This window comes from Mauremys reevesii, linkage group 6 (genome assembly GCF_016161935.1).
Source record: "Mauremys reevesii isolate NIE-2019 linkage group 6, ASM1616193v1, whole genome shotgun sequence".
NCBI classification, from domain to species: Eukaryota; Metazoa; Chordata; order Testudines; family Geoemydidae; genus Mauremys; species Mauremys reevesii.
In genome coordinates this window covers 1,917,597-1,943,731 of record NC_052628.1, presented here as the reverse complement: position 1 = coordinate 1,943,731, position 26,135 = coordinate 1,917,597, and the positions used below count along the sequence as shown (strand labels likewise).

General features: G+C 44.9%; 1 protein-coding gene across 4 annotated transcripts in view; it reads left to right on the top strand.

Annotated features, from left to right (window-relative positions):
• Positions 1–26,135, top strand: part of UNC13B (unc-13 homolog B) — a 354,256-nt gene that overhangs the window by 274,100 nt on the left and 54,021 nt on the right. For all 4 annotated transcript variants that reach the window (XM_039543401.1, XM_039543398.1, XM_039543403.1 and 1 more), the window contains 4 exons: positions 6,155–6,244; positions 8,120–8,254; positions 9,126–9,259; positions 10,185–10,270. In XM_039543401.1, coding sequence (XP_039399335.1) covers positions 6,155–6,244; positions 8,120–8,254; positions 9,126–9,259; positions 10,185–10,270 — 445 coding nt within the window. The remainder of the gene's footprint in view (positions 1–6,154; positions 6,245–8,119; positions 8,255–9,125; positions 9,260–10,184; positions 10,271–26,135) is intronic.

Here is a 26,135-nt window from a genome sequence, read left to right as displayed (position 1 = left end):
ATCACAGCAAGAGCATACCTTCCAAGAGACCAATTTCTCACCGTGAAAGCACTGGTCACGTGCTAGTCATGAAGCTTTGGGCTATTACACAAACATCCGTTCAGGAGTGTCTTGTTCTCCTAGGGCATATGGCTGCCAGCGCTTATGTAACACTATTCACAAGGCTTGAACTTCATGCTTTCCAAGCCTGGCTCAAGACAGAATACATCCCAAATGGGGACAGCATAGAATAATGAGTATGCATTCCTCTGAGTACAAAACTCACTAAACCAGGGGTGGGCAAACTACGGTCCTCAGGCTGGATCCGGCCCCTCAGGGCTTTGGATCCGGTCCATGGGATTGCCAACCCCATGGCCCCGTGGGCCCCGCGCCATTCCGGGAAGCAGCTGGCACCATGTCCCTGAGGCCTCTGGATGTGGTGGGGGGCAGAGGGCTCTGCACGTTGCTCTTGCCTGGGGGTACCTCCCCCCGCAGCTCCCATTGTCCGGGAACAGGGAACCTCGGCCAATGAGAGCTTCCATCCCCCTGCTCAAAGCAGGACCAATCCCCCACTAAATCATCCCATCCAGGGCTTTGTCAAGCCTGACCTTAAAAACTCCTAAGGAAGGAGATTCCACCACCTCCCTAGGGAACCCATTCCAGTGCTTCACCACCCTCCTAGTGAAAAAGTTTTTTTCCTAATATCCAACCTAGACCTCCCCCACTGTAACTTGAGACCATTGCTCCTTGTTCTGTCATCTGCCACCACTGAGAACAGCCGAGCTCCATCCTCTTTGGAACCCTGCTTCAGGTAGTTGAAAGCAGCTATCAAATCCCCCCTCGTTCTTCTCTTCTGCAGACTAAATAATCCCAGTTCCCTCAGCCTCTCCTCATAAGTCATGTGCTCCAGCCCCCTAATCATTTATGTTGCCCTCTGCTTGGCTCTTTCCAATTTTTCCACATCCTTCTTGTAGTGTGCGACCCAGAACTGGACACAGTACTCCAGATGAGGCCTCACCAATGCTGAATAGAGGGGAATGATCACATCCCTCTATCTGCTGGCAGTGCTCCTAATTATACAGCCCAAAATGCCGTTAGCCTTCTTGGCAACAAGGGCACACTGTTGACTCATATCCAGCTTCTCGTCCACTGTAACCCCTAGGTCCTTTTCTGCAGAACTGCTGCCTAGCCACTCGGTCCCTAGTCTGTAGCAGTACATGGGATTCTTCCATCCTAAGTGCAGGACTCTGCACTTGTCCTTGTTGAACCTCATCAGGTTTCTTTTGGCCCAATCCTCCAATTTGTCTAGGTCCCTCTGTATCCTATTCCTACCCTCCAGCGTATCTATCACTCCTCCCAGTTTAGTGTCATCTGCAAACTTGTTCAGGGTGCAATCTATGCCATCCTCCAGATCATTAATGAAGATATTGAACAAAATCGGCCCCAGGACTGACCCTTGGGGCACTCCGCTTATACTGACTGCCAACTACACATCGAGCCGTTGATCACTACCCGTTGAGCCTGATGATCTAGCCAACTTTCTATCCACCTTATAGTCCATTCATCCAGTCCAAACTTCTTTAACTTGCTTCTTTAACTAAGTAATCTCTCCTTCCCTAGTGAGCTTTGATCTATCACATTTTGAAATGGAAGTAGTGTACTTTGACCTAAGGGCTTGTCTTCACTACTGGGGTAAGCTGACCTAAGTTACACTACCTAGCTATGTGAATAATGTAGCTGGAGTCGACATAGCTTAGGTTGACTTACCCCGTTGTCTTCACTGCACTGCATTGACGGGAGAGGCTCTCAGGTCGACTTCCCTTACTCGTCTCGCAGAGGTGGAGTACTGGGGTTGACTGGAGAGTGCTCTGCCATTGATTTAGTAGGTCTTCACTATACCCGCTAAATCAACCCCTGCTGCATCAATTGCAGCAGCTTTCATCTCCCTGTAGTGAAGACCAACCCTAAAGAAATGTTAGTGCTCATCAGCGGGTCCACATGGACCCTTAGCGCGCAGCAGGCTAATCAAGGTAGATTTACACCACAGCTTACTGCGAACTAAATGTTTGTGTAGCCAAGCGGTTAGTGTTATGTAGCTTGTGGTATTCTGCTTTGTTTTTCAAAGAAACATGTACAGATGACTGCTCAAATATGTCACATCCTCATGAGTGCAAGAATGTGGCCAGGAGCCTGAGAATGGGGTTTGGGGCAAAGTAGTGAGAATGTAGGGAAAGAATGGACGCACCAGCTCAGAAACTGAGGACAGTCTATTGCGGGGGCAGAGACCTGAAGGAAACCACACTGAGGGTAATCAGCATACATTGCTCTGGAAAAGAGAATTAAATATTTAATTTTATTTAACTAAGGTCCAGGCAATAGAAGGTGAAATGCCATAGGTACTCGGATACTATGGCAATAGGCACAGTATGTGAGACAGAACTAGGCTGGAGTTAAGACTGTTAAAGGACAGTCTTTAAGGTATGGTGCTACATCTCTTGATAACAGGTGACTTGATCACAATCCGTAATTATGTGAGAAACAAAAGTTTGAAAATGAGCTCTTCAATCTGGCAGACAAAGCTATAACACGCTCCAGTGGCTGGAAGTTGAAGTGAGACAAACTCGAACTGGAAATAAGGCATATTTTAGAAGTGAGGGTAATTAACCATTGGAACAACTGACCAAAGGTTGTGGTGGATTCTCCATCACTCGCAATTTTCAAATCAAGACTGAATGTTTCCAAAAAAGATTTCCCTGAGTTCAAACAGGAAGTAATTTAGGGGATTCCTATGGCCAATGTTATGCACAAGGTCAGATTAGATTATCAGAATGGTCCCGTCTGGCCTTAGTCTCTGAATATTGGTAGCTGACATCTGGCTAGATGAGAAGATTGCTAATGGGATTCAGAATCTTCTTTTCTATATCACTGGAAATCACAAACCCCACCACACCTGGCATCCTATTGGCTGTCTCCAAATAGAGGCCAAAAACTGAGTTGTGGGAAAACGAAAAGCCTTCTCTAGCAGTTGGCTTGAAGTCAGGCTCCAGCCCAGAACTAGGTATGCTGTCAGGGGAAGGCGGGGAAGTATGCTCTGTTGCTGCTTATTCTGTACTTGTTCTGTGGGTGAATAAAGGCCTTCTGGCCGGAAGTGGAACCAGATCACTGGCATGGAAAATGAAAAAGGTTGAAGAGGGTTTTTTTTAAGTAAGGGCTGGGGAAAGCCGACAGGTGCGGAGGAGCATGTGGTTCAGATGGAGACATCCCTTAGGGGAGGATTTATTAAAGTGGCTCCTCTATATATAAAGTACAGGTAGGAGCTGAAGAGAAAGTCCAATGAAAGAGTCCTAGTCAATTACAATGCATGAAGCCAGAGCACTAAATATTAACAAAGTTTATAAGTTCTTCTGTATAAATGCAAGAAATCTAATTGCTAAGATGGGTGAACTTGAGTGCCTGGCGTTAAATGAGGATATTGATATAATGGGCATCACAGAAAATTGGTGGACTGATGACCATTAATAGGACATGGTAATACCAGGGCACAAAATATGCAGGAATGATCGAGTAGGTTGTACTGGTGAGGGTGTGGCACTGTATGTGAAAGAAAACAGAGTCCAGTATAGTAAAAATCTTAAATGACTCAAATTGTACCATAGACTCTCTATGGATAGAAATCCCATGCAAGAGTATAACAGTAGGAATATACTACCGGTCACCTCACCATGATGGTGATTCTGAAATACTGAGGGAGATCAGAGAGACTAGAAAACCCAATAATAATGGGGGATTTCAACTATCCCCACATTGACTGGGAAGATATCAGCTCAGGGTCAGTTGCAGAGAGAACATTTCTAGACACCATCAATGTCTGCTTCTTGAGGCAGCTAGTCCTGGAACCCACAAGGGGAGAGGCCATTCTTGATTTAGTGCTAAATGGAGCCCAGGATCTGGTCCAATGAGGTGAATAGAGCTGAACTGCTTGGTAATAGTGACCGTCATGTAATTACATTTAACATCCTCGTGGGCGGGGGCGGGGGGAATACCAACTAAACCCACCACAGTAGCATCAAACTTCAAAAAGGGCAACTACACAAAAATGAGGAGGCAGCAAAATGGAAATTCAAAGAAACAGTCACAAGCTGCATGGAAACTTTTTAAATAATCCTAATAGAGGCTTAAACTAAATGTCTACCCCACAGCAATACCAGTGTGACGGGGGGCCAAAAAAACATGCCACTATTGCTAAACAGAGTAAAAGAGACGGTCAGAGACACAAAGACGCCCCTTAAACCTGGGAGTCAAATACTACTGAGGAAACTAGAGGGCAGTATAAAATCTGGCAAGTCCAATGTCCAAGTATAATTAGGCAGACCAAAAAAGAATTTAAATAGCAATTAAGAAAAGACACTAAAACCAACATCAAAAATACATTTAAGTGCATTAGGAGCTGGAAGCCTGCCAAACAACCAGTGGGGCCATTGGATAGTGGAGATGCTATAGGAGCATTCAAGGAAGACAAGGCCATTGTGGAAAAGCTTAACGAATTTTTTGCATTGGTCTTCACTGCAGAGGATGTGAGGGAGATTCCTACACCTGAGCAATTTTTTTAGGTGAAAAATCTGAGGAACTATCCTAAATTGAGGTGTCAGGAGAGGAGGTTTGGGAACAAATTGATAAATTACACAGTAATAAGCCACCAGGATCAGCGGATATTCACCCAAGGATTCTGAAGGAACTCAAATATGAAATTGCAGAACTTTTTACTGTGGTACTTATCGCTTAAATCAGCCTCTGTACTAGATTATTGGAGGATAGCTAATGTGACACCAATTTTAAAAAAAGGCTCCCGAGGCGATCCTTGGTTGAAACTTTAATAAAGGAGAGACTCCTACAAGGATCTCCACTGGGACCAGTGCTGTTCGGCATATTCATAAATGATCTGGAAAAAGTGGGTGAACAGTGAAGTGTCAAAATTTGCAGATGATAGAAAATTACTCAAGATAGTTAAGTCCAAAACACACTGTGAAGAGTTACAATGGGATCTCTCAGAAGTCGGTGACTGAGCAACAAAATGGCAGATGAAATTCAGTGTCAATAAATGCAAAGTAATGCACATTGGAAAAAACACAATCCCAACTATACATACAAAATGTTGGGGTCTAAATTAGCTGTTACCACTCAAGAAAGATCTTGGAGTCATCATAGATTGAGCAGATGTTTTCAGAGAACTATGTGCAGTGGTAGTCAAAAAAGCTAACAGATTGCTAGGAACCATTTGAAAATGGATAGATATTAATACAGAAAATATCATAATGATGCTATATAAATCCACGGTACACCCACACCTGGAATGCAGCATGCAGTTCCGGTCACCCTATCTCAAAAAAGATATATTAGAGTTGGAAAAAGTACAGAGAAGGGCAACAAAAATGATGAAGGTTATGGAACAGTTTCCATATGAAGAAAGACTCAAGGCTGGAACTGTTCATCTTAGAAAAGCAATCACCCCTTCACATAACACAAGACCAGTGGTCATCCAATGAAATTGGGATGCAGCAGGCTGAAAGCAAGCATAAGAAAGTACTTCACGCAATGCAGTCAACCTATGGAACTTGTTGCCAGGGGATGTTCTGAAGGCCAAAACTATAACTGAGTCCAAAAAATAATTAGATGATTTCATGGAAGATAGGTCCAACAATGGCTATTAGCCAAGATGGTCAGGAACACAACCCTGTTCTTTGGGCGTCCCTAAGTGTCTCACTGCCAGAAGCTGTGACTGGATGACAGGAGATGGATCCCTCGATAACTGCCCTGTTCTGTTCATTCCCTGTGAAGCATCTGGCACCAGCCACTATCAGAAGTCAGTATACTGAGCTGGATGGACCATTGGTCTGACTCAGTGTGGCCATTCTTATGACTATCAGTCTGCCACCATTCATGAACACTAAATTCACATGAAGAACTTTTTAATTAAACAGATGAACTCTTGTAGTGAAAAGGTCTTACCTTGTTCAATGTGAAGACTTTTATTTTCTGAGCATTGTTTTGAGTGCTAGAAGCTCCTGAGCTGTATACATTTCCAAGGGTTTTTAACATGTTTATTTTGAATGGGCTGGTGAGTTTGTGTGGACGTCTGATTGCTCTTTCAGGTGTGGTTTCACTTTTATGCCAACAGAACAATTTCCCAGCCAGCAGCCCTGAGCGGTTACAGGACTTGAAATCCACCGTGGACTTGCTGACCAGCATCACGTTTTTCAGAATGAAGGTAAGGATCCATCACAGTGATAATATTCCAGTGTGTGAGTGTCATTGTCTTATACTATTCAGAGAAAAGCCTGCTTACAGCAACGAAGAACTAACCCATCATTCTCAAAAGCCAAACACTTTTCAGCATGGAAATGACTAGTCACAGACAACAGCAATCTTATGCTGCCCACATAATAAATGTAAACATTCTTATCAGTGTGTCACAACTTAATACTCTTAACTCTGATGCAAAACAAATACTATTCCTCATCAGTAATCACAACATCCTTCCGACAAAGAAACATACAATTTGTCTGTACCCAGATAGGATATGTAATTTTACCATTTATTGACTGTTATAAACTTCTCCTGTAAAACTATGTTTCTAGCCTTCTCAATGAACAACAATTAAGTCTGTACAAAAACTTCTGTGGTCTGATAAATATATTAAGCAATAATATTTTTCATGTAACTGTATCTCTCAAAAGGAAATGCATACTGAAATTAAGATAACCCAAATAATTAATTGATTAATAAAGAGCCATGGCTCATAGTTAAGGTTGTTGTGCAATAATGAAATATGCCTTTTTTGTGCTTATATTTGTTTTTTATGAGGCCAGTGTGAGATTTGATATCTTTAGTTATTCATTGCCTTGTTTTTAAATGCTTGGTTTCTGTAGACGTATGGATGAGAACACTGTCACTTAGCCATCTTTACCTTATTTTTTTAACAAAATGAGTTTTCACTCATGGCATTTCAAAATGTCCTTTATCGAGTCTGACTGTAAGTTCTTCAGGCAAGGAATGGTTTTTATCTGTTATGAAAAAGCACCAGATAAACTAACTAAATGTCGTCTTCTAGTGTGTGCTCCATTTTGAAAGTCCCCATAATCCATACGATATTTATGTAAAATGTTAAAGTTGTTCCCAAACTCTGCTTTCTACTTAGAATGGTTAGAAATTATTAAAAAAAAAAAAGGCTGGAACAAATGTAAAACCAAATTTTTTCCAGGACATGGTCTTATCCCAGATCTGATGCATGCAAAGCCTTTTAGCACAGATGTGCATTAGAATCATAGATTATTAGGGTTGGAAGGGACCTCAGGAGGTCATCTAGTCTAACCCCCTGCTCAAAGCAGGACCAAACCCCAACTAAATCCCCAAGTGGCTCCTCTCAAGGATTGAACTCACAACCCTGGGTTTAGCAGGCCAATGCTCAAACCACTGAGCTACCCCTCCCCCCAGTCTGAGTGTGAGGTAGAATAATAACTATAAAGGAAAAGAATGAGGGCTGCAAGAGGGAAAAAGCTGTACATATCTGCCCACTATTATTAATGGCTCTAATCCACATTTTAAAGTTGTTAGCAAAGAGATCAAGTAAATTCCTGAATTAAAAAGCACCATTGTGGATTTTAAAAAATAACATGAGATGTTCTAGGAACTCTTGGCTGATCAAATGTCATGAGCTCTGATGGAGTCTTTCTCTGGACCGTCTTGCAGTGGGAGAGACTTTGATGTTTGTTCCCTGATTTCATGAAGAAGTCCCTTGAACCTCACATAGCAGTACTGTGTGTCTTGCACTTCTAACCTATGTTACTAGATACAGCTGTCTACTTTAGCTCCTTATCAGCTCCCGTGACCGTAATATCTGAGTGCCTCACAATCTTGAATGTGGTTTATGCTCACAGCACCCCTGTGAGGTGGGGTCGGGCTGTTACCCTGTTTTGCAGTTGAGGAACTGAGGCCTGGAGACACTAAGTGACTTGTTCAGGTTCATAGGTCCCTGGGGCAGCACAGGGAATTGAACCAGTCTCTCTCAAGTCCTGGGTTAATGCCTCTTCCTCTTATGATGCATGAGCAGTATCTCTTTAACTTTATTCCTGCTTCCTGCCAGGTTCAAGAACTACAGAGCCCACCTCGAGCCAGCCAAGTAGTGAAGGACTGTGTGAAGGCCTGTCTCAACTCAACCTATGAATACATCTTCAACAATTGCCATGAACTGTATAGTCGCGAGTACCAGACAGATCCCGTGAGTAATGGGATAGATGTGCAAAAATCAAGGCTGAGTGGCTTGAGATAATGTAGTAAATAATATCTGAAGATAAACCAGCATAGACTAAATTTTGTGGCCTGTGATCTTCTGAATGCACATCAGCTGTAGCCAATTGATGAGCATTGATTGCGGAGAATGAAAGAGGATAATTGTTTTACGGTCACTAATTCTTTAGAGATCATTTTCAAAAGCCACAGATGTTTTATTCCATGATTAGAGCAAACTATTGAAAGAGCAGATTTGATATAATATTTATTCAGCAACAGCTAATTAGAACGCGTAGTAAGCTAACAGAAGAAATAGGGTTTACATTACATGACTCTCCAGGCACAGAGTTCTACCTTGTTTTACTGAATCTAGTTTACCCCTTGCGGATCATGTGTGGTGTTGGGGCAACTCTACACTATAGCTACCTTGATCAAAATTGTTCCATTTGCCATAATGTCAGAGTGTGGTAATGTGCAGATGGCATGAAGTGATGCATTGCTTATTGTTGTGGATATAGTAGTAAATATCAGTGATCCAATTAGAAGTGGTTAGAAATAGTTTAGGCAAGAAAGCCCATCATGAGATATCCATAAGCATGTCCCTGGTCCCAGTGCAGTATAAAGAAGTGGCCATTTTAATCCCAGAGTTGTGCCAGGCTTCCCTTTTAGCAGCATAGTCTGCATTTTATGATATTTTGTGTTAGATCAGGTTGCTTGCCAAGCCAGAGCCATAATTATGGAACCTTCAGAAGAAAGTGGCAAAGGATACAGCATGTGCAGTTCACAGGAAACCTGCAGGCCTGATAAGAAGTCATATTTGTTTAAACTCAGTATTTAGTTTCTCGCGGCTTCCTTTCCAGAACAAAAATCAGGACCTTCCTCCTGAGGAGCAAGGCCCCAGCATCAGGAACTTGGATTTCTGGCCTAAACTCATCACTCTGATAGTTTCCATTATAGAAGAGGATAAAAATTCATATACCCCTGTTCTGAACCAGTAAGAATCCTCCATGTTCTTTATGGCTAATGCTAGAAGTAGACTCTGTCTGTTCTGCTTTATTTGTGAAAGTGTCTTCTATCTTTTCTATGATTTGTGTATTTATAGCGGATACTTATCTTGTCTGTCTGTCTTTCTGTCTTATTTGTCTGTCTATATAAATAATTCTTTTTGATTGGGATGGAAGAGTTTCAAAAGGTTCAGTTTTGATGGAGTTCGAACCCATTCACCTTGGTTATTACAATCCTGAACTCAGTGAGACACCTGAAAATGGGGTGAGAGTTGTTTTTTCTTGTACAGTTTTCTGGGATGCACTTTTCTAACACGCACACTTTGTGCTGTGATTTAGGTGTGTCCATGTTCTATGCTGAACTGAGAGAGTTCAGTGGGTGGGGATGGCTTTGTTAATGGCAAAAGGAGCGACTTCTACTCCTTGGGCAGTAAAATGTCAGATGCTCTTCATTCCTATGTCTCCAGCAACCCACCATGTATCCTGCAGACAAAGGGGCAGATTACTCATTAGGGATTTTAGATCTTAACATTGCAGGTGCACCTGATACACACTAATCCCAACAGTGAAAAGGAACCTAGTTTTGTAAGGGGAAAAAAAAAGATATAAGAGGGACAAACATTTTGACGTAATCCTACAGAATTACAGTATGTAGCTACTTTTAGAGAACAGCCGTGCAATAGCTAGTCTTTTAGATTAAAAACATAGTTACAGTAGCAGGGATATTTTCAATCTGTTTTATCTATAGCATAGAGTTCAGTTGGTACTTTCCAGATATCTGCCTTTTATTTTCGCAGGATGAAGGAAATTTCTGTTGTGTTGAACCTTTTAGTAGATAGTTTAGCTCAGAGCTGAATGAAAATGCCCCTTATTCTTAAACTGTTAAAGCCTTATCTCTGGTTTTCCCCCATTCAGGTTTCCTCAGGAGCTCACTGTTGGGAAGGTCAGTGCTGAAGTCATGTGGAACCTTTTTGCCCAGGATATGAAATACGCCATGGAAGGTAGGAGAGCGTAAGCTGTAAGCTCTTGCCCTGTGATTGCTAACTTTTTGTTCCTAGTTGATACCATGTGAATAGTACTTAAGGAAAAGTCTGACATGGTGATTGTTTTTGTATGACTGTCTCAAGTAGTTTTCCAGGGCACCTCACAAATGCTGTTTACATGCCAGCAGGAAGTGGAAGACTTGACCACACAGCATTTTAATCCCTAGGAAGCTTCAGTCATCAAAACCTCCAAACTGCAATCAAAAAAATAAATAGAAACTGACAGTTAGCTTTCCCATGCAAGTTGTAGGCTCTGCCGCAGGATTGTCCTATTTCCTCTGCTTTTGGCTGCTCACTTGACAACTTGCTGGACAGAGCTGCTTGGAGTGGAACTTGACAACTAATTGTTTTAAAATTCGCATTAATTATCTGAAATATTTGCAATGGAAGCTACAGAAATGAAACCTGCACCGTGGTGTCCTAGTATAGGGTGAGGTTCTGCAATGAGCAGCAGAAGTTCTTGAGAGGTTTCTCACATCTGGGAAATCCCTGCTTGTGCTGCATTCTCTCAGTGAACACTACCTCCTCTGTGGTAACTCACAGCCCAAGATTCCCAGGAGCCTGAGAAGGGCTACACCTTGTATATAAAATTGAACCAACTTCCGCCATCCTCACCTGGAATATGATGGAGCCACAACTTGTAGTGTGTACTGATCCCAGCACGCCATGGTCCACCTTGACTCAAGCAGGGTGGTGGTGAAAATCTACTCTTGGTATGAATCCTTGGGACATACAGGAATAGGAAGGTTCTGCCATTCCATCTCCGAGAACTCCAGCACGAATCTCTTTCCCCTGTGAGTTAAGTGATGCAAATGCAGGCAGGCAGGTTGTCCTTTTCAAATCTCTCACTGTGAAGACAGCTCAGTGTAAGAAACATCTAAGAGGCTTTTGGTGGGCTCCTAGGAATCTGGTCTTCATCTTCAAATAGTCAAGGCAGACTCATCCTTAGGAGTTTTAGCATCTCGAGAAATGGAGTTATGCACACAGAGGCCAGGTCACTCCCAGAGCAGAGTTCTGTTACTTCCAGCACTCCTTTTATTCTTAAAGTGTTAATAGATTCTGAATTTACCTTCTATAATCTTTGAGCCCAATCTTGCCAGATGTAGAGTGCGTTCAACTTCCATTGCCTTATGCGCCTGCATTGGGAGTTAAGTTTGCTCAGCATCTTACAGGGCCAGGTCTTTAGTGTCTTTAATCAGGGGCTACTGTTTATAAACCAGACCGTGCCTATGCCATCTGCATCTGATAATCCATGTTTGCTCTATTTGTTGTTCCAACACCTCCTACGTCGCCTCTTGCATGGTCTTCCCAGAACTGATCTGTATGACGACTATTCTCTTCCCCATCAAATCCCTCCTCAAGACTCACCATTGCTTCGATGCCTACAGAAGAAGTGCTCTAGCTCAACCATAAATTATGGGCTGGATGCAAAGACTGCTGGGTGAGATGATGCAGAAAGTCAGATTTGATGGTGTCAGTAGTCCCTCCTGGCCTTAAAATGGGTGGAGAAATCAGCTGATTAATGATGACTGGATTCGGGAGCAGACAGACAGCAGACGTTTAGCTATTCATGATAAAATTTAAAATATTTTAATTTGTAAATCAAATGCATATCTGATATGTCTGTAACATGTCTCTGGTCTATATTTCTCACCTAAGTCACTGTTCATCGTAGATTGGAAGCTCTCAGAGATGCTAAGGGCAGAGCCAGGTTCCCAACAACTCCTACCACTTTTTTTCTCCACAACATTTTGAAATTCTGGTCCTTCCATTCCATCCTGATGGCTTACATCCTCCTCTTCCCCCACTGGTCACCTCCCACTTCGACCGCTGGAACCTCTCCCTCCTCTCTGCCCTCCCATAACCATTCCTCTTCAGGACATCCAAAGTGAAGCTGCTAAAAATTGTATTTATTATTAAATTATTCTGCCTGTTGATCTGACTGAATCTCTCCATTGGATTGTCAGTGCCATGCATAACTCTGCCTCCTGGTTCTTCTCTGAATACTTTGTCCCTCTTCAGTCCTTTCACTCTGCCAGTTGCCCACTCCCTCTTGATACATCTTCCATGCTGTCTCGCAGGTGGAATGCCCTCCCAGTCGCTTCTGGTACAAATCCTACCTACAGGCCCACTTCTTCTGCAAGGCCCACAACATGAACGCAGTAATGCCTCCTCAACCACAATAATACATTGGAGGAGAAGAGGATGAAATAATAATATTATTAAACAGCTTAGGCTCGCACGCCCTCTGGGTTTTGCGAGTGCATCTGTTGTTTTAACTTAGATGGAAGAAAGGGCCGAAAGTGTTAACATAACCCAGTCACTGTCCAACATTAAACAGTGTTAAGCAAGGTCTGGGGCTTGGCATACAGAGACCTCAGCCTGCTGGGTGCCATGGCAGACACACCATTAAACATCCTCTTAGCTTTTTATTAAAGATAAAGAAAAGAAGGAAAAACAGTTAAATCATTTGAAATGTGTAGAATCATAGAACTGGAAGGGACCTCGTGAGGTCTCTAGTCCAGTCCCCTGCACTTATAGCAGGACTAAGTATTATCTAAACCATTCCTGACAGGTGTTTGTCTAATCTGCTCTTAAAAAGTGTAGTGTTAAGTAAGGCTTGCATTTTCACAGCATCCGTTGCTCCCTTTCCCTTTAACTGGAGGAGTTTTAGAAGGAAAAAACCCTTGCGTGACTCTCTCTTTAGATGATATCAAAGATGGTGATAACTCTCTCTTTGGGGAGAAGAGAAGAAGTTTGTTAAGATGGGCTGGAGCTGCTGCTGTTCAAGTTCAATCCTGTTTCCTGCTGTGGTGGTTGGGATTCTGCTGGTGCTGGTGGTGATGTTGTCTGGGTCCCTCTGTCATTAGCTTGGGTCAAGTCAAGATGAGAGTGATAAAGGCCTGGGGTCGTAGGAAGCAGTGGGAGTGGCAGCCATGATAATGAAGCTTGCACCTGTAGCCTCTGTCTGTTCTTCTTCTGCTTCACCCCCAAGTCTCTTTCTTTAAAGACCCACAAAGGAAATGATGTGTGGAATGGCCCATCCCCTCATCATTTTGTCCACGAATTAGACCTTGTAGCTGACATACCAGTTTTGGTTTATTGATTTCCGGTTCCACATCTTCTGTTTTCATGAAGCTCGATTTTAACATACTCATTGAACCATATCGCTAGTCCCGGTTGTTTAGACTTCGTTTTGTCTCTCTCCCCGTACCATTTTCCAGCAGTATTTGCTATTACAGGTTATTGTGACATATTATGAACTGTCATATACTTTTGATGATTTGACGATTAGAGTAAATTTGCTGGTCCAGTTATCACAACGCATCCTGGAACCTGTCTCAATATCTTCTCAGTTGTAAGTTTCTCCGGGTGAGAACTGGTTTGCAGCTGTGTCTTGTACACCGCCTAGCGCACTGATGCAGAAAAAATAACTGTAAGGGGTACACACATGCAGAGCACCCCTTATATAGGGTGGTCTTCAGTGTGGCCTGTGGTTGGTACAGGAGAAGTTAGTGGGCTGAGAAGGATTTTATAGTGAGGCGCTAAAGGAAGGCTGACAAACAACGCGGGGTAATTCTGTATAATGGTACCTTGTCCATTGCGTATGGTGCAGTAGGCCTGAAAACTTGTAACATGCATTAGCCCTCTTCTGAATGTGGCTTTGAAAGATCCTGCCTTGTGGAGATTCTGGTTTTCTAAGTAAGTGTTACTCCGAATGCTCTTCAATTTGCCTTCTACAAGCCTACAACAATTGTAATCAAAACTGGCTTTAAACTAAATTCAGTTGTTATAGTTCTTGTTGCCTTTATTTTAAACGCAAATGTTCAAATTAGCTCATAGCTTTCAATGAAAAATGCAAATTTAAATTAAAGATGAACTTGTGTGAAGAGTGAAGAGCAGATTTTATCAGTCTCAATCACTGGATTTTGAACTCCCGAGCATTGTCAGTATCTGCTGTTATCCTCATTCAGTCCTCTTGATGTAATCAGTCTGTCCCAGGGCAAGTGATCTGTAATCATAACAAAAAGAATCTGTGGACTGTAGAGAGACTAAAGGCGTTAGCGTTCAGCAGCTTTCGTTTTATGGCCACCCACTTCTTGAAATGCAAGTGGTTGAAAGAAATTTCCAGGGGCAGGTATATATAGCAGCAAGAAGCAAGCTAGAGATGAGTTGTTAGTTCAATCATCAGAGGAGAGGGCCTGGCCCTGTGGTTGTTGGTGTGGAAAGAAAGGAGGAGAGGTTCTGTAATTGGCAAATTGGCCACAGTCACAGTTTTGTTAATCCCTGAGCTGATGGTGTCAAAATTGCAGATGAACTGGAGCTCAGCAGTTCTCTTTGAAGTCTGGTCCTGAAGTTTTTGCTGCAGGGCATATGAGCATATATTACATTGGTGGACGTGTGGTGTGGTGATGTGTGGTGGTGTGGCTGATCTGGTTAGTCCTGTGATGGTGTTACTGGGTGTAGATATGGCAGGCAGAGTTGGCATTGTGTTTTGGGTTTGTTGGTGTTTCTGAGCTAGTTACTAGAGTGTGGTGTGTGGTTACTGGAGAGAATATGCTGCTGGGTTGGCAGTTGGGTTGTCTGCGAGGACTGGCCTGCCACCCCACCTGTGGAAAGTGTGATCATTCTCTCCAGGATGGGTTGTAGATCCTGATGATGCGCTGAGGGGTTTTTGGCTGGGGACTGGTGTGATGGCCAGTGGAGTCCTGTTGGTTTCTTTCTTGGGTTTGTCTTGTAGCTGTAGAATGGGATCTTGTGGTGTGCCGGGATGGAAGCTGGAGGCATGAAGGTACTGAGGTGATGGTGGGGTGGAAAGCTGAAATCGTGGTGTGAATTTTTTTCCAGTCTCTTTCCCATGGGTCCAGATGATGAAGATGTCATCAATGTGCCACTCTGGAGATATATATATATATCATTTGAAAATTTTGTGTTGTTGTGTCTGAGGAAGGCACAGCAGAGCTCAGCAACTTGTGCTGTGGCATCAGATACTGTTCCTGACAGCCTGTATTTCTTGTCCAGTGTGTGTGTGTGATGTGAGAGCCTCTACATCCATGGTGGCCATGATGGTGTTCTTTTCTGAAGGTGGGAAGGTCATGTTGCATTGTAGTTTCAATCAGTGGTGTCACGGACGGGAGCTGGAGTGCTGGTAACCTAGGTAGGGGTCTCAGTAGAGTCCCATATCCAGACAGTCCTTCAGTGAGAGTTCAATGCCGAGATGATGGCGTCCAGGATTTCAGGTTTGTGGATTTTGGGCAGTAGATATATGTTGATTAGTGTAGTGAGTGGGGAGGTAGATGTGATGGTTGTTCCTCTTAGTGTATTCCTCAGTGGGCTCTGGGGGCAGTGGCCTGTAGGTGTTGTTTGTTTGAGAGTTGGGCCGGCCTCCTTTTGGTAGTCACTGTTCATGATGACAACAACAGCACCTCCAGCTCCCCTTTTCTTTATAATATAATGTCAGGATGAGGCTGTGGATGTGGGATGGCGGCTCCGTTCTGCGACTTAGGTTATGAGGCAAGCGATGTTGTTTTTCCACACTTCTGCCTGTGTCGTCGGAAGCATTCATGTATCAAGTCCAGACTGTCATTTCATTTCGACCCTCAGGAGGAGTCCATGTGGAGTTCTTCTTTTTGTGCTGTTGGTGGGAGGGTAACTGTGTATCAGTGCGCTGTTCAGTGTTGTCCTGAAAGTATTCTTTGAGTCTTTGAGCACCTCCTTTATCAAAGTATTCTTTGATAAAGAACTCTCCCAAATTCTACAGGCCACTGCCCTCAGATCCCACTGAGGAATACACACAAGGAACTGAACCATCTTTCTTGTTGCTGTCCCAGGGCAGTGCACATTCACTGTGATAGAGCAGGAGCAGGAGGGCCCAGCTATGTATTCTGTGGAAGACAGATTTGTGTGTGTCTCCTTCCAAAGTACAATACATGCTCCTAACTGTTGTCATGATGTTTTTCCTTGTGTGTCTGTTCCTAAGTTCTGGATAAAATGAGCTTACTCAACTCACCAAGTGGTAAGTTCCTGCCCTTCGGTAGTGTTTATAGTTGTGAGTAGATAAAGAGATTTTCCTCCCCTACCAAAAGCATCCTTGATACAGTCTACAGAGCTTTAGCATATTAAACTCTTACGCTACCTGAACCTGATCTACCACAAGGGTTCAGCAAATTAACGGATGCTGTGGGAGCTGGAGACAGCTGTTCAAGAGACTTTTTTTTGCCAACTAACTTAAAATGTTGGTTGGTAGCGATGTTGTACATGCCAAATAATTCTAGGTGGAATCCCCCAGTCAGGGCCCATGAAGCAGCTAAAATAGATGAGATCCACTGAGGAAGAACTTTACTTTCTGCTGCTTTCTAAGAGCACCTAGAAGCTCCAGCTCCTGCCCAGTGCTGCTGCCTCCTGTGTCCTAAGTGATACAGGGTGCCATGATGCCCCTGGATCCCCGTTGCTCAGGACTGGCTTTACCTTTGCTGCCAGCTGTAATACCAAGTGATGCTTTCAGTGGAGAAATAGTTTGGGACGTGACTACTTGGAACTCTCTCTGTCCCACCTACCATCTTGATAATCAAGGGATGTTCCTGCTGCTGCTTCCTACGATGAAGCTTTCTAGAAGCAACAGCAGAGCGTTCTTTCTTGGAGTCTCACCTGTGGCATTCATTTTCCTTTGTCAGTGAACCAGAGCCAGGGTTTGGCCTGAATATCTGTCTATCATAGGTACGTTATGTGGCCCCCATTACAGTAGAATCGAAGTGCTGCACAGCCTTTGACATAGTTCTCCTCATCACATCCCTGTGAAACAGGGACGTTCTTTTTATCTCTTCTTTATGGATGGAGAACTGAGGCACAGGGACATAAAGTGGCTTCTCCAAGGTGTCACATGCAGCCCATGGCAGAGCAGGTCTTCCAGATCCTGGGCTACTAGAGCATCATTCCTTGACTCATAGGGTAAGGCATAGAAATATGTTGTAGGACACAAAGGAGAGTAAGGGATGCTCTGGTGAAAGGTTGCTGCAGTTAAGCCCTTGAAGTGTAAGGAGGTAGGCAAGTTTAAGGGGAAATAATTAAAATAGAATGCATTAATTAGGTTGATTTTAAGAAGCTGCAGTGCCTAGATGCCTGAGTAATGGGGATTCTAAAATAGCAAATTAAAAACTAATGTGGACACAGGATGGGCATCAGAGCCCCGTGTCTGAGAATGAGGCCAGAAATCTCACTCTCCAGACAGTGCCTGCTGTGAGCTGAAATGATGAGTCCAGTAAAATCCAGGTAAGTAATACCGTCTACAGGCGGCTTTACTGGTGAGTCTGAGGAGCTGAATCTGGGACCTTCCTTCCACACCCCAGGCTGCAATAAAAATCACATGTACACTGCTGAGGGGTGCTATGAGGCACACGAAGGTAGATCTATGGAGAGATTTACAAAGAACTGTGACACGTTATAACAATGTAATGGGGACACGGATGTGGGGTGAGAATTATCCTTTTCTTACAATCTTCACTCGTCGTCTAGGGGAGGGAACCTACTCAGGATCAGTAAAGAGTGAATTCAACTTGAAATGAAAACAAAAAATCTTGTGCACACAGAACAGAGTGTGGGGAAAATGTGAGTGGTAAATATCGAGTGTAAAAGGAATGTATCCAGGAGCTCTTTACACTGTTAGTGAACAGGATCTTTTGGTAGGAGGAAATAGAATGCCTCTGGTAGATGCATAGCTTTAGAAATCCCAGGCTTATTTAAATACCATTAGCATTTTTTTCTTCTGCTTTCCACCATACAATCTGAATTATTCTGAAGAGCACATACCTGTTTCTAGTGACTTAAGATCTAGGAAATACCAGGTTGAGTATAGTCCTTGGGATTTCAAGTCCATAAGACTTGTCAGTCATGGCGGCTAGTGGACCTTTAGGTAAGGAATATGAGCTCTTTCATTTTTAGAGAGACACTATGAACTCATTATGTCCTCAAAACAGCACAAGTGAACAAAAAAGCTAACCTGACAAAGGTGAAATAACTGGTTTCTCTCTTTGTCCAGAGCATTGTTGAGAAACAATAGTTCATGTGGGCAGCGAACTCAAGGGTGAAATGATGGTCAGTCAAGAAGTAAATTTGCTGGTAGTGTAAGTGCTCTGGGGTTTGGAAAGATGCTAGCTTTCAGCACAATCTTCTCAGGAAGTTCTCTCTTCTAGGTGTGTCTGTACAGCCTTCCAGAAACACATGGTGTGCAAGTAAATGGTAGCATAGTGTGTATGTCATACTGACATAAAGGAAGCCAGAATTCAGGAAACCCACAGCAAGCTAGGCACTTCCTATTTTACTGACCTGGGAGAAATATCACTGACAAAGCTCTTTAGCAGCATTCGCTCCATGGCTGTTTCATAGACTGTGGGAGATGTTGACTTGCCTGAAAAACAACATGATTTGGTTTCACACAGAAAAACATGTTGGTGGGTGTAATACAAGGTGGCAGTTTTGAGTGATGAGAGTTGGCTGGTTGCACGATTAACCTCCTTAACAGCTGACCTGTGGCAAACAATTACAGCTAAACATGGATCATTAGAGGTTCCTCAGTTACATAGAGGGCAGCTTCATGATCCAGAGACTAGAGACTCCAAGGAAAGGGGAATGCAGCTTTTTTTTTTTTTTTTTTTTTTACCAGTAAGGCAATTGAATGTGACAGTAATAGAGAAGCTGCCAGCCATGAGGTATGGTGCTTGTTCAGTTCTGGGCCACCTCAGTGCTAGAAAGATGTTGGTAAGTTGGAGGGAACTTGGATAAGAACAGAGGATGAAGGGGCTGACAGATTTGAAAGAATTAAATATGTTTAGTGTGGTCAAACTACTGCTAAGGGGGAAGAGATTCAATAACTGTGCACAAGCATTTGAGTAGTGGAAACACCAGAGAGAGGAGGATACGGTTCAGGGTCTCTAAGATTTTTATCTTTTGATATAATGGAATGAAATTAACTAAAAGTGTAGGTTATATATCAAGAAAAAAGCAAATGGTGAGATGTATTAGATTGTGTCAAGAATGGAACTGGACAAAGCACCGGAGAACATGCTGCAAAGAAGCAAATCCCACGTGAGCCCCCCGGTGGACTGGATGACCCGAAGAGCTCGTTTCCAGCTGTAACATCTACATTGTGATATCTGCAGGGGAAATAAGAGACAGTTGTAGAACATTTCTCTGTTCTTGTGGTTTGCTGAGGATGAAACACGGCAGTTGACAGAAAATATCCGTACACCTTTCCATTAGTCCTGCTGCTCTTTCATGTCCGGTAGGCTACAGCACACAAATCCACTAAGATCTCCAACTCCTACATTCTTCCTACTTAATATGTTTCAGAAGAAGCAAAGGGTATATGCTAATGGGCTGGAACACAGGTTACTTTAAATAAAAGGTACAAGGCACAATTCTGTTTGAAAAAGGAAATCATAGTCCACAGCACAGAGTATACCTGCAGCATGACCATCTCCTATCATCATCAGTAACTTCTGAAATCCTTCCCTTTATCAAAACGGGTGGAGGTGACCAAAACCTGTAGCCAGTCTCTGGAAGGGGAGAGCAACTGGCCATGATTGAGGTAGCGCTAAGGGGCAAGGGGTTTTTGGTTTCATTGGATCATGTTTGTTCCCGTGGTTCACTTTTGTCTCTCCTCTGTCACAAGCCCCACCTGTATTTCGCATTCGCAAAGTCCTCTTTTATGGTGGTAAGAGTTTTCATTTTATTTTTATTTTTTAGTTCCTTTAGTTTTGCTAAGTCAGTGTCACCCTCTCTCCCTCTTGCAGCAGATTGTGTTAGAGGTCAGTCCCCAGGATTATGCTTCTGCTGATGTTATGCATCTTCCTGCTCTGCATTTTAATAGCATTTTATCCTAGACAGAACAAAAATATTTTTGGAAAAGACTCTGTTAATTTTAGTTTCTCTGCCTTTAGTGCATTCTTTTGTCTGGTTTATTTTGGGCAAATAGATTTGGCTTTATCCTTCCTGATTCTTCCTCCAGAGAGCCCTACCATATAAGTCGCAGTAGTTGGGAGCAAGGGATAGTTGTAGAATTCCCAATGTTCCAGAGTTTGTGCATAAACACTCCAGCCCTTCTAGTCACCCTTGCATTCCCCTCTCCCAGCACGCCAACCCAGTCACGCCTGCGTTTCCCTCTCCCAGCACGCCAACCCAGTCACCCCTGCGTTCCCCTCTCCCAGCACGCCAACCCAGTCACGCCTGCGTTCCCCTCTCCCAGCACGCCAACCCAGTCACCCCTGCGTTCCCCTCTCCCAGCACGCCAACCCAGTCACCCCTGCGTTCCCCTCTCCCCAGCACGCCAACCCAGTCATGCCTGCGTTCCCCTCTCCCAGCACGCCAACCCAGTCACGCCTGCGTTCCCCTTCATTCGTCTGCTTTGTAATTTAGGATAAAATAGTCCGTAAATAGTGTAGTTAGGAAAATTTTAGACTTGTGTTAGTTCTTTTTCGAGTGTTGGTGCCTGTGTGTATTCCACACCTGGGTTCCAGTGCGTACCATGTGCCTGAGTCTAGAGATTGTAACGAGCGGTGTCCGTTGGCCTGCACATGCACAGTAGATCTCCCTGTGCTCCCGAGTGAGGGTATAAACAGCAGTGCGGGTCGATGCTCTCTCAGTTCCTTCTAATGCCACATGGTCTGAGTCAGAATCCAATGTCCTCTCTTGCTTCAGCCTTTCAGAAAACCTGTAAATAAGATTGTAATTAGTTATTCTTTGTTAATTTTAGTGTAGTTAGTGTAGATTGTTTACTCAAACCAGGGGCTCCCTCCCCACAAGCAAGGACTATGCCAGACTCCTGAGCTTCCAAAACAGCATCTCCTGCCCTAGATCCTTCTCCGTCAGCAACGCACCAACACTGCCTCTACTGTCTGGGCAGGGGGTGACGTTTCAGCGAAGTGCAGCATTTGTTGGCCGTTTCTGTGAAGATCATGAGCTTCACCTTAGAAAACACTTACTGGAGAAGGCTATGAAGCCCTCTTGGATCCAGGCCAGGGAGACCCCCCTGGAACATCGGCCTCACCAAACGAGCAGCACCCCTACAAGAACATGCTTACAAGTGGAGCCCTCAGTTTCTAAGCCTCATCCAGGCCTTTCTGCCAGTCACTAAACCCACACCACTGTGGGATCTGAACCTTGTGTTGTCAAAGCTCACTAGACCTCGGTTTGAATCCTTAATGTCACATTCAGTGTCCCACCTGCCCACTAGAAATGCCCCCTTCACGGACGTCACTTCAGTCAGGAAGGTCAGCAGACTGAGAGCCTTCATGGTGATCTCCCCCCTCCCATTTAGAGTATTTTACGAGGACAAAATATTCCTTCACCGTCACCCTCAATTTCTTCCCAAGGTCATCTCTGAATTCCACCTCAACCAGTGTATCCCCTTGTCCTTCTTCTGAAACCCCATGCTTCTCCTGAAGAGAAGAGATTTCACTCCCTCGACATCAGTCGTGCACTGGCCTTTACCTGCAGAGAACCAAGCCCATCAGAAAGTCTCCAAGACGCTGTCATGACGACAGAGCTCCCGTGTTCAGTCTGTATCCTCGCATGGGATTTCTAACTGGGTTTCTGGTTGCATTATCAAAAGCTACAGACTAGATTCTGTTTCCTGGCAGTATAATGACCCACTCCGTGAGATGCCACAGTAGCATCCCTGCAAGAGGTCCTGATTCAGGACATCTGCAGAGCAACCACCTGGAGTTCCGTAAGCATGTTTGGATCTGCAGTACTGCATGCATCTTTGTTGCTGGCTTCCTCACCCCCAGCTCCGATCTGATAACTGTTTGTCAATCCCCATGTGTAGAATACACATAGGGACCAGCACTTAAAGAAGTAGTGGAGGTTACTTACTGTAACTGGAGGTTCTTTGAGATGTGTGGACCCTGTCTGTATTCTGCTACCTGCCCTCCATCCCCTCTGCTGTGGATCTGATTAGATTCGCATTTAGAAGAGGAACTGAGAGGGTGTCGACCCGCACTGCTTCTTATACCCTCACTCAGGAACACGAGGAGATTTACTGTGCACATGCAGGCCAACGGACACTGCTTGCTAAAATCTCCAGACTCAAGTGCATGATGTACATGCGTACCGACATGTGGAATACAGACAGGGGCCGCACATCTCAAAGAACCTCCAGTCACAGTAAAAGCAGCAAAGAGTCCTGTGGCACCTTATAGACTAACAGACGTTTTGGAGCATGAGCTTTCATGGGTGAATACCCACTTCTACATGCATCCAACAAAGTGGGTATTCACCCACGAAAGCTCCTGCTCCAATACGTCTGTTAGTCTATAAGGTGCCACAGGACTCTTGGCTGCTTTTACAGATCCAGACTAACACGGCTACCCCGCTGATACAGTCACAGTAAGTCACCTTCACTTAAAATGTGTGTTTAGCTGTTTTTGTCAAATTTCTACTGCTCTGGGATCACCACGGGCCTTGCCTGAAACATTGTACCCATCGAGAGCACCAGGTTTAGGAGGGGTTCCTCTTGCCCTGCTGCGCTCCCTGGTTTGGTTGAGTATGATGAGTGCCTTTAATGCTTTAAGGAAGGAGTCTGAGCCAAGATGTGACATCCTGTGCTACTTGTAAAAGTGCCGAGTAAGGAAATGGCAAAATGGCTTCTTATGGCTCAGGATCCATATTCTTCCAGTGCAACCTTGGAAGGCACCTGTTCTGGTTCCAGTGGCTCCAGTAGATTGCACTGGGGAGATAAGAGGCTCCAAGACAGAGTCAGATGTGTCCTGGAGCAGCTGGCATCCCCAGATCCTAGGGCTGTTAAGGAGGACAAGGCCTTCTCTGATTTGGCATGGTCAGGTCAGTCCTATTCACGGGGGTGCCCCTTGGAACTGTTTGGCAGACCCCCATAACCCCTCTGAAGGATCTGCTGGAGGAGATGTCACATTACTCAGACCTGTCTAGCATTGCCAATATTCTCCCCAGAGCTGCTATCACTTCTGTACTGAGGACAAGTCCCCAGCTCTGGGGAGGCCTGTTTTGGGGGCCGATTGATGCTATACTTGGATCCAAGGATCTCTGGTCCCTGCTGGATCTGAGGTGGGTGCTGTTGTTTTCTCAGTTCCAAGATGGTGGGTGCCATGTCATTTTTCTGCAGCACCATCTTGGTGAGATTTTTTTGGCCAGACAGCTTCAGAGTTCAAGCCCCATTCAAGTTTTACTCCACATGGGTGCTGAGTACTTTGGTGTTCGTCCCTTTGGGCCTCCACTTCCTGAGTCAGCAGCTCTTCTGAGGTGCCAGTGAGGGGTCCTGCTCCTTGGGCACTCTTCTCCAACAGAAAAGCAAAGGCCCTTGGGAGTCCTTTGTCTGTCTCTACTGGAACCTCAGGATCAGCAGTTAGTTACTCCTGAGGGGATTCTGCACCAAAACATTAAAAATTTTGCACACAATATTTTAAAATTCTGCAACTTTTATTTGTCAATAAATAAATGCAGAGGCTCCAGTTTGGCAGTGGGGAGCACAGGCCACTGGCTGCACAAAGGTTAGAGATCACTGTGCAGCCTCTCCATCCCAACCCCAAGGACATGGACTCAGTGGTGAGGCTACACCCAACCCTGATGCAGCACAAGACCTGGGCCTGCCCCAGAAACGTCCTCGGGCCCTGCCCCTCTGTGCCAGGTGCACCAGGTGTGAGGCAGGCAGGCTCAGGCAGGCAAGGTCCAAGTGTGGAGGGGCTCATTGTAGGGGGATCCAGGTGTGGGTGAGCGGATTCTGTTTGGGACAACATAGGTGCAGGCAGCTCGGGGGAGGGGGGTCCTAGGTGTGTGGGGGATCTGGTGCAGGGGCAATGGAACTCTGTAGGGGTCTCCAGGTGAAAATGGTTGGGGCTCAGCAAAGGGGTCTGGATGTGGGAGGTCTTGGGGGGGGGGCTTGGTGTGGTGAGGGACTGGGTGCAGCTGATTGGGGTCAGTGGTGTGGGAGTCTGGATGTGGGGGCTCAGGATGGTGCAGAGGGGTGGGTCTCATCGGGGGGGGTTGCATGCAGGGAGCTCAGTGGGGGGTGGTCTGGGTACAGGGGTGGGTGTCTGGAGGCAGGGGGTCTGCGTGCAGGAGGCTCCAGATGCAGGGGTTGAGGTTTGGTGGGGTTCTGGTCTGGAGTGGTTCTGGGTGTATGGAGTGAGGCTTGGTGGGGGTGTCTGAGTATGGGAGGTCTGGATGTGTGGGGGTTGGGCAGATGGGGGAGCAGCTCCCTGCACAGTGACCCCTGCAGCTGAGGAGTGATGGGGGAAGGAAGCAGAGAAGGATGCTGAGCTTCCTGGAGCTTGGGGAGATTTTTGTGGGTGATTCTGACACAGCCCCAGCCACTCCTTCCAGGGGAAGAGGAAGTCCTGTCCTTTCCTGCCTCCAGCCTAGCCAAGGCTAGCAGCTGATCCCAGCTCAGGCTAGGAGCCACTGTCTGGGGTGTCCCCAGCCCTGTGGTGATTTACCTGTCCGCCGGCTGCTCTGGGTGCCTGAAACAATGTACCTGCACAGGTAGGGAGTGGTGCGTGACTGCTCTTGCAGCTTCCATGTCAGAAAGTCATTTTTCTGCAGGGAAGCAAAGAAATCTGCAGGGGACATGATTTCTGCACATGTGCAGTGGTGCAGAATTCCCCCAGGAGTAGCAGTTCCACATGGTGTGGACTCAGACACTTTTCTGACAGAAAAACAGCAGATATAACTTGTGCCATGCCTGCTTTGTGCAGGCTTTCCTGGCACCTTCCTCAGAAACAGCTGGAGATAGAAGACTCCGGTAGATGGACAACCGGTCTGATCTCCAATGTTCCTGTGCTGAAGGTCTCATTTTATTGGCCAGGAGTGTCTCAGAGTTGTAAGTCCTGATGGCCAACACCTTATGCTGTGTGTTGCGCAAAGACAAAGTGATGCCTAGGCCTCTCCCAAACTTCTGACTAAAACTGTATCAGATTTTCGTTGTGATCAGCCTGTCTCATGGCCTCTGCTTTTCCCATAGCTACATATCCATCCTTCATAGAGGAGGTAACACATCTCAAGCACTACTGACCTCTCCTTTGACAGGGCTTGTCATTTAGAAAGTTGTATGGTCTCTTTGTCATCTGTGGAGAAAAACTTACAGCTCAAGCCACTTCATCTCAAATGCATCCAGTTGTGTTATAAGCTGGCAGCTGCTCCTACGCAGGAATGACTCTCTGCTCTGTCAAGTAGGACGATGGCAACCCCTGTAGTGCTCCACATCAAAATGAACAAAGTGCTAATTGTCCACTGATTTTCTTCCTCTCGCTAGAAGCACAGAGTGCATACTTATGTCTATTTCCATCTCCAGTCTGACTGCTAAACCCCTATGTATGTCTTTACTTCTGCACTTTACTGAGGGGGGGCAGTAGTTCAGACACTGAGGGGGGGCTCCTATCCTTCTTAGGCACTAAGGATATCATAGCTTAATTAAGCTAAGGCATATCTACATAAGCAATTAGACCATGGGGGTGAGAGTCTGCCCCGCACTTACCTGCTGCAGTCTAACTACTGTCCACATGGCCACTCGTACTCTGGTGACGCATGTTAACCGTTTGTTAATGCACTTTCAGCTGGTCCCATTTCAAAGAGGACTAGCTCAAAGCACTTCTATAAACTGTTAACGCACATCAGCTGGTGCACGTGGACAGTTACTCTGCAGCAGGCTAGTGCAGGGTAGATTCCCATCCCAGCTTGCCAGGTCCTCGTGTAGACAAGCTCTAAGATATAACACGGCTCTTTTTCTTCACTTCCAAGAAAAACAACTTCAGTTGGAGTGAATAAAGTTTGGCCATCAAACCAGCTGTGGCGTTGGGAA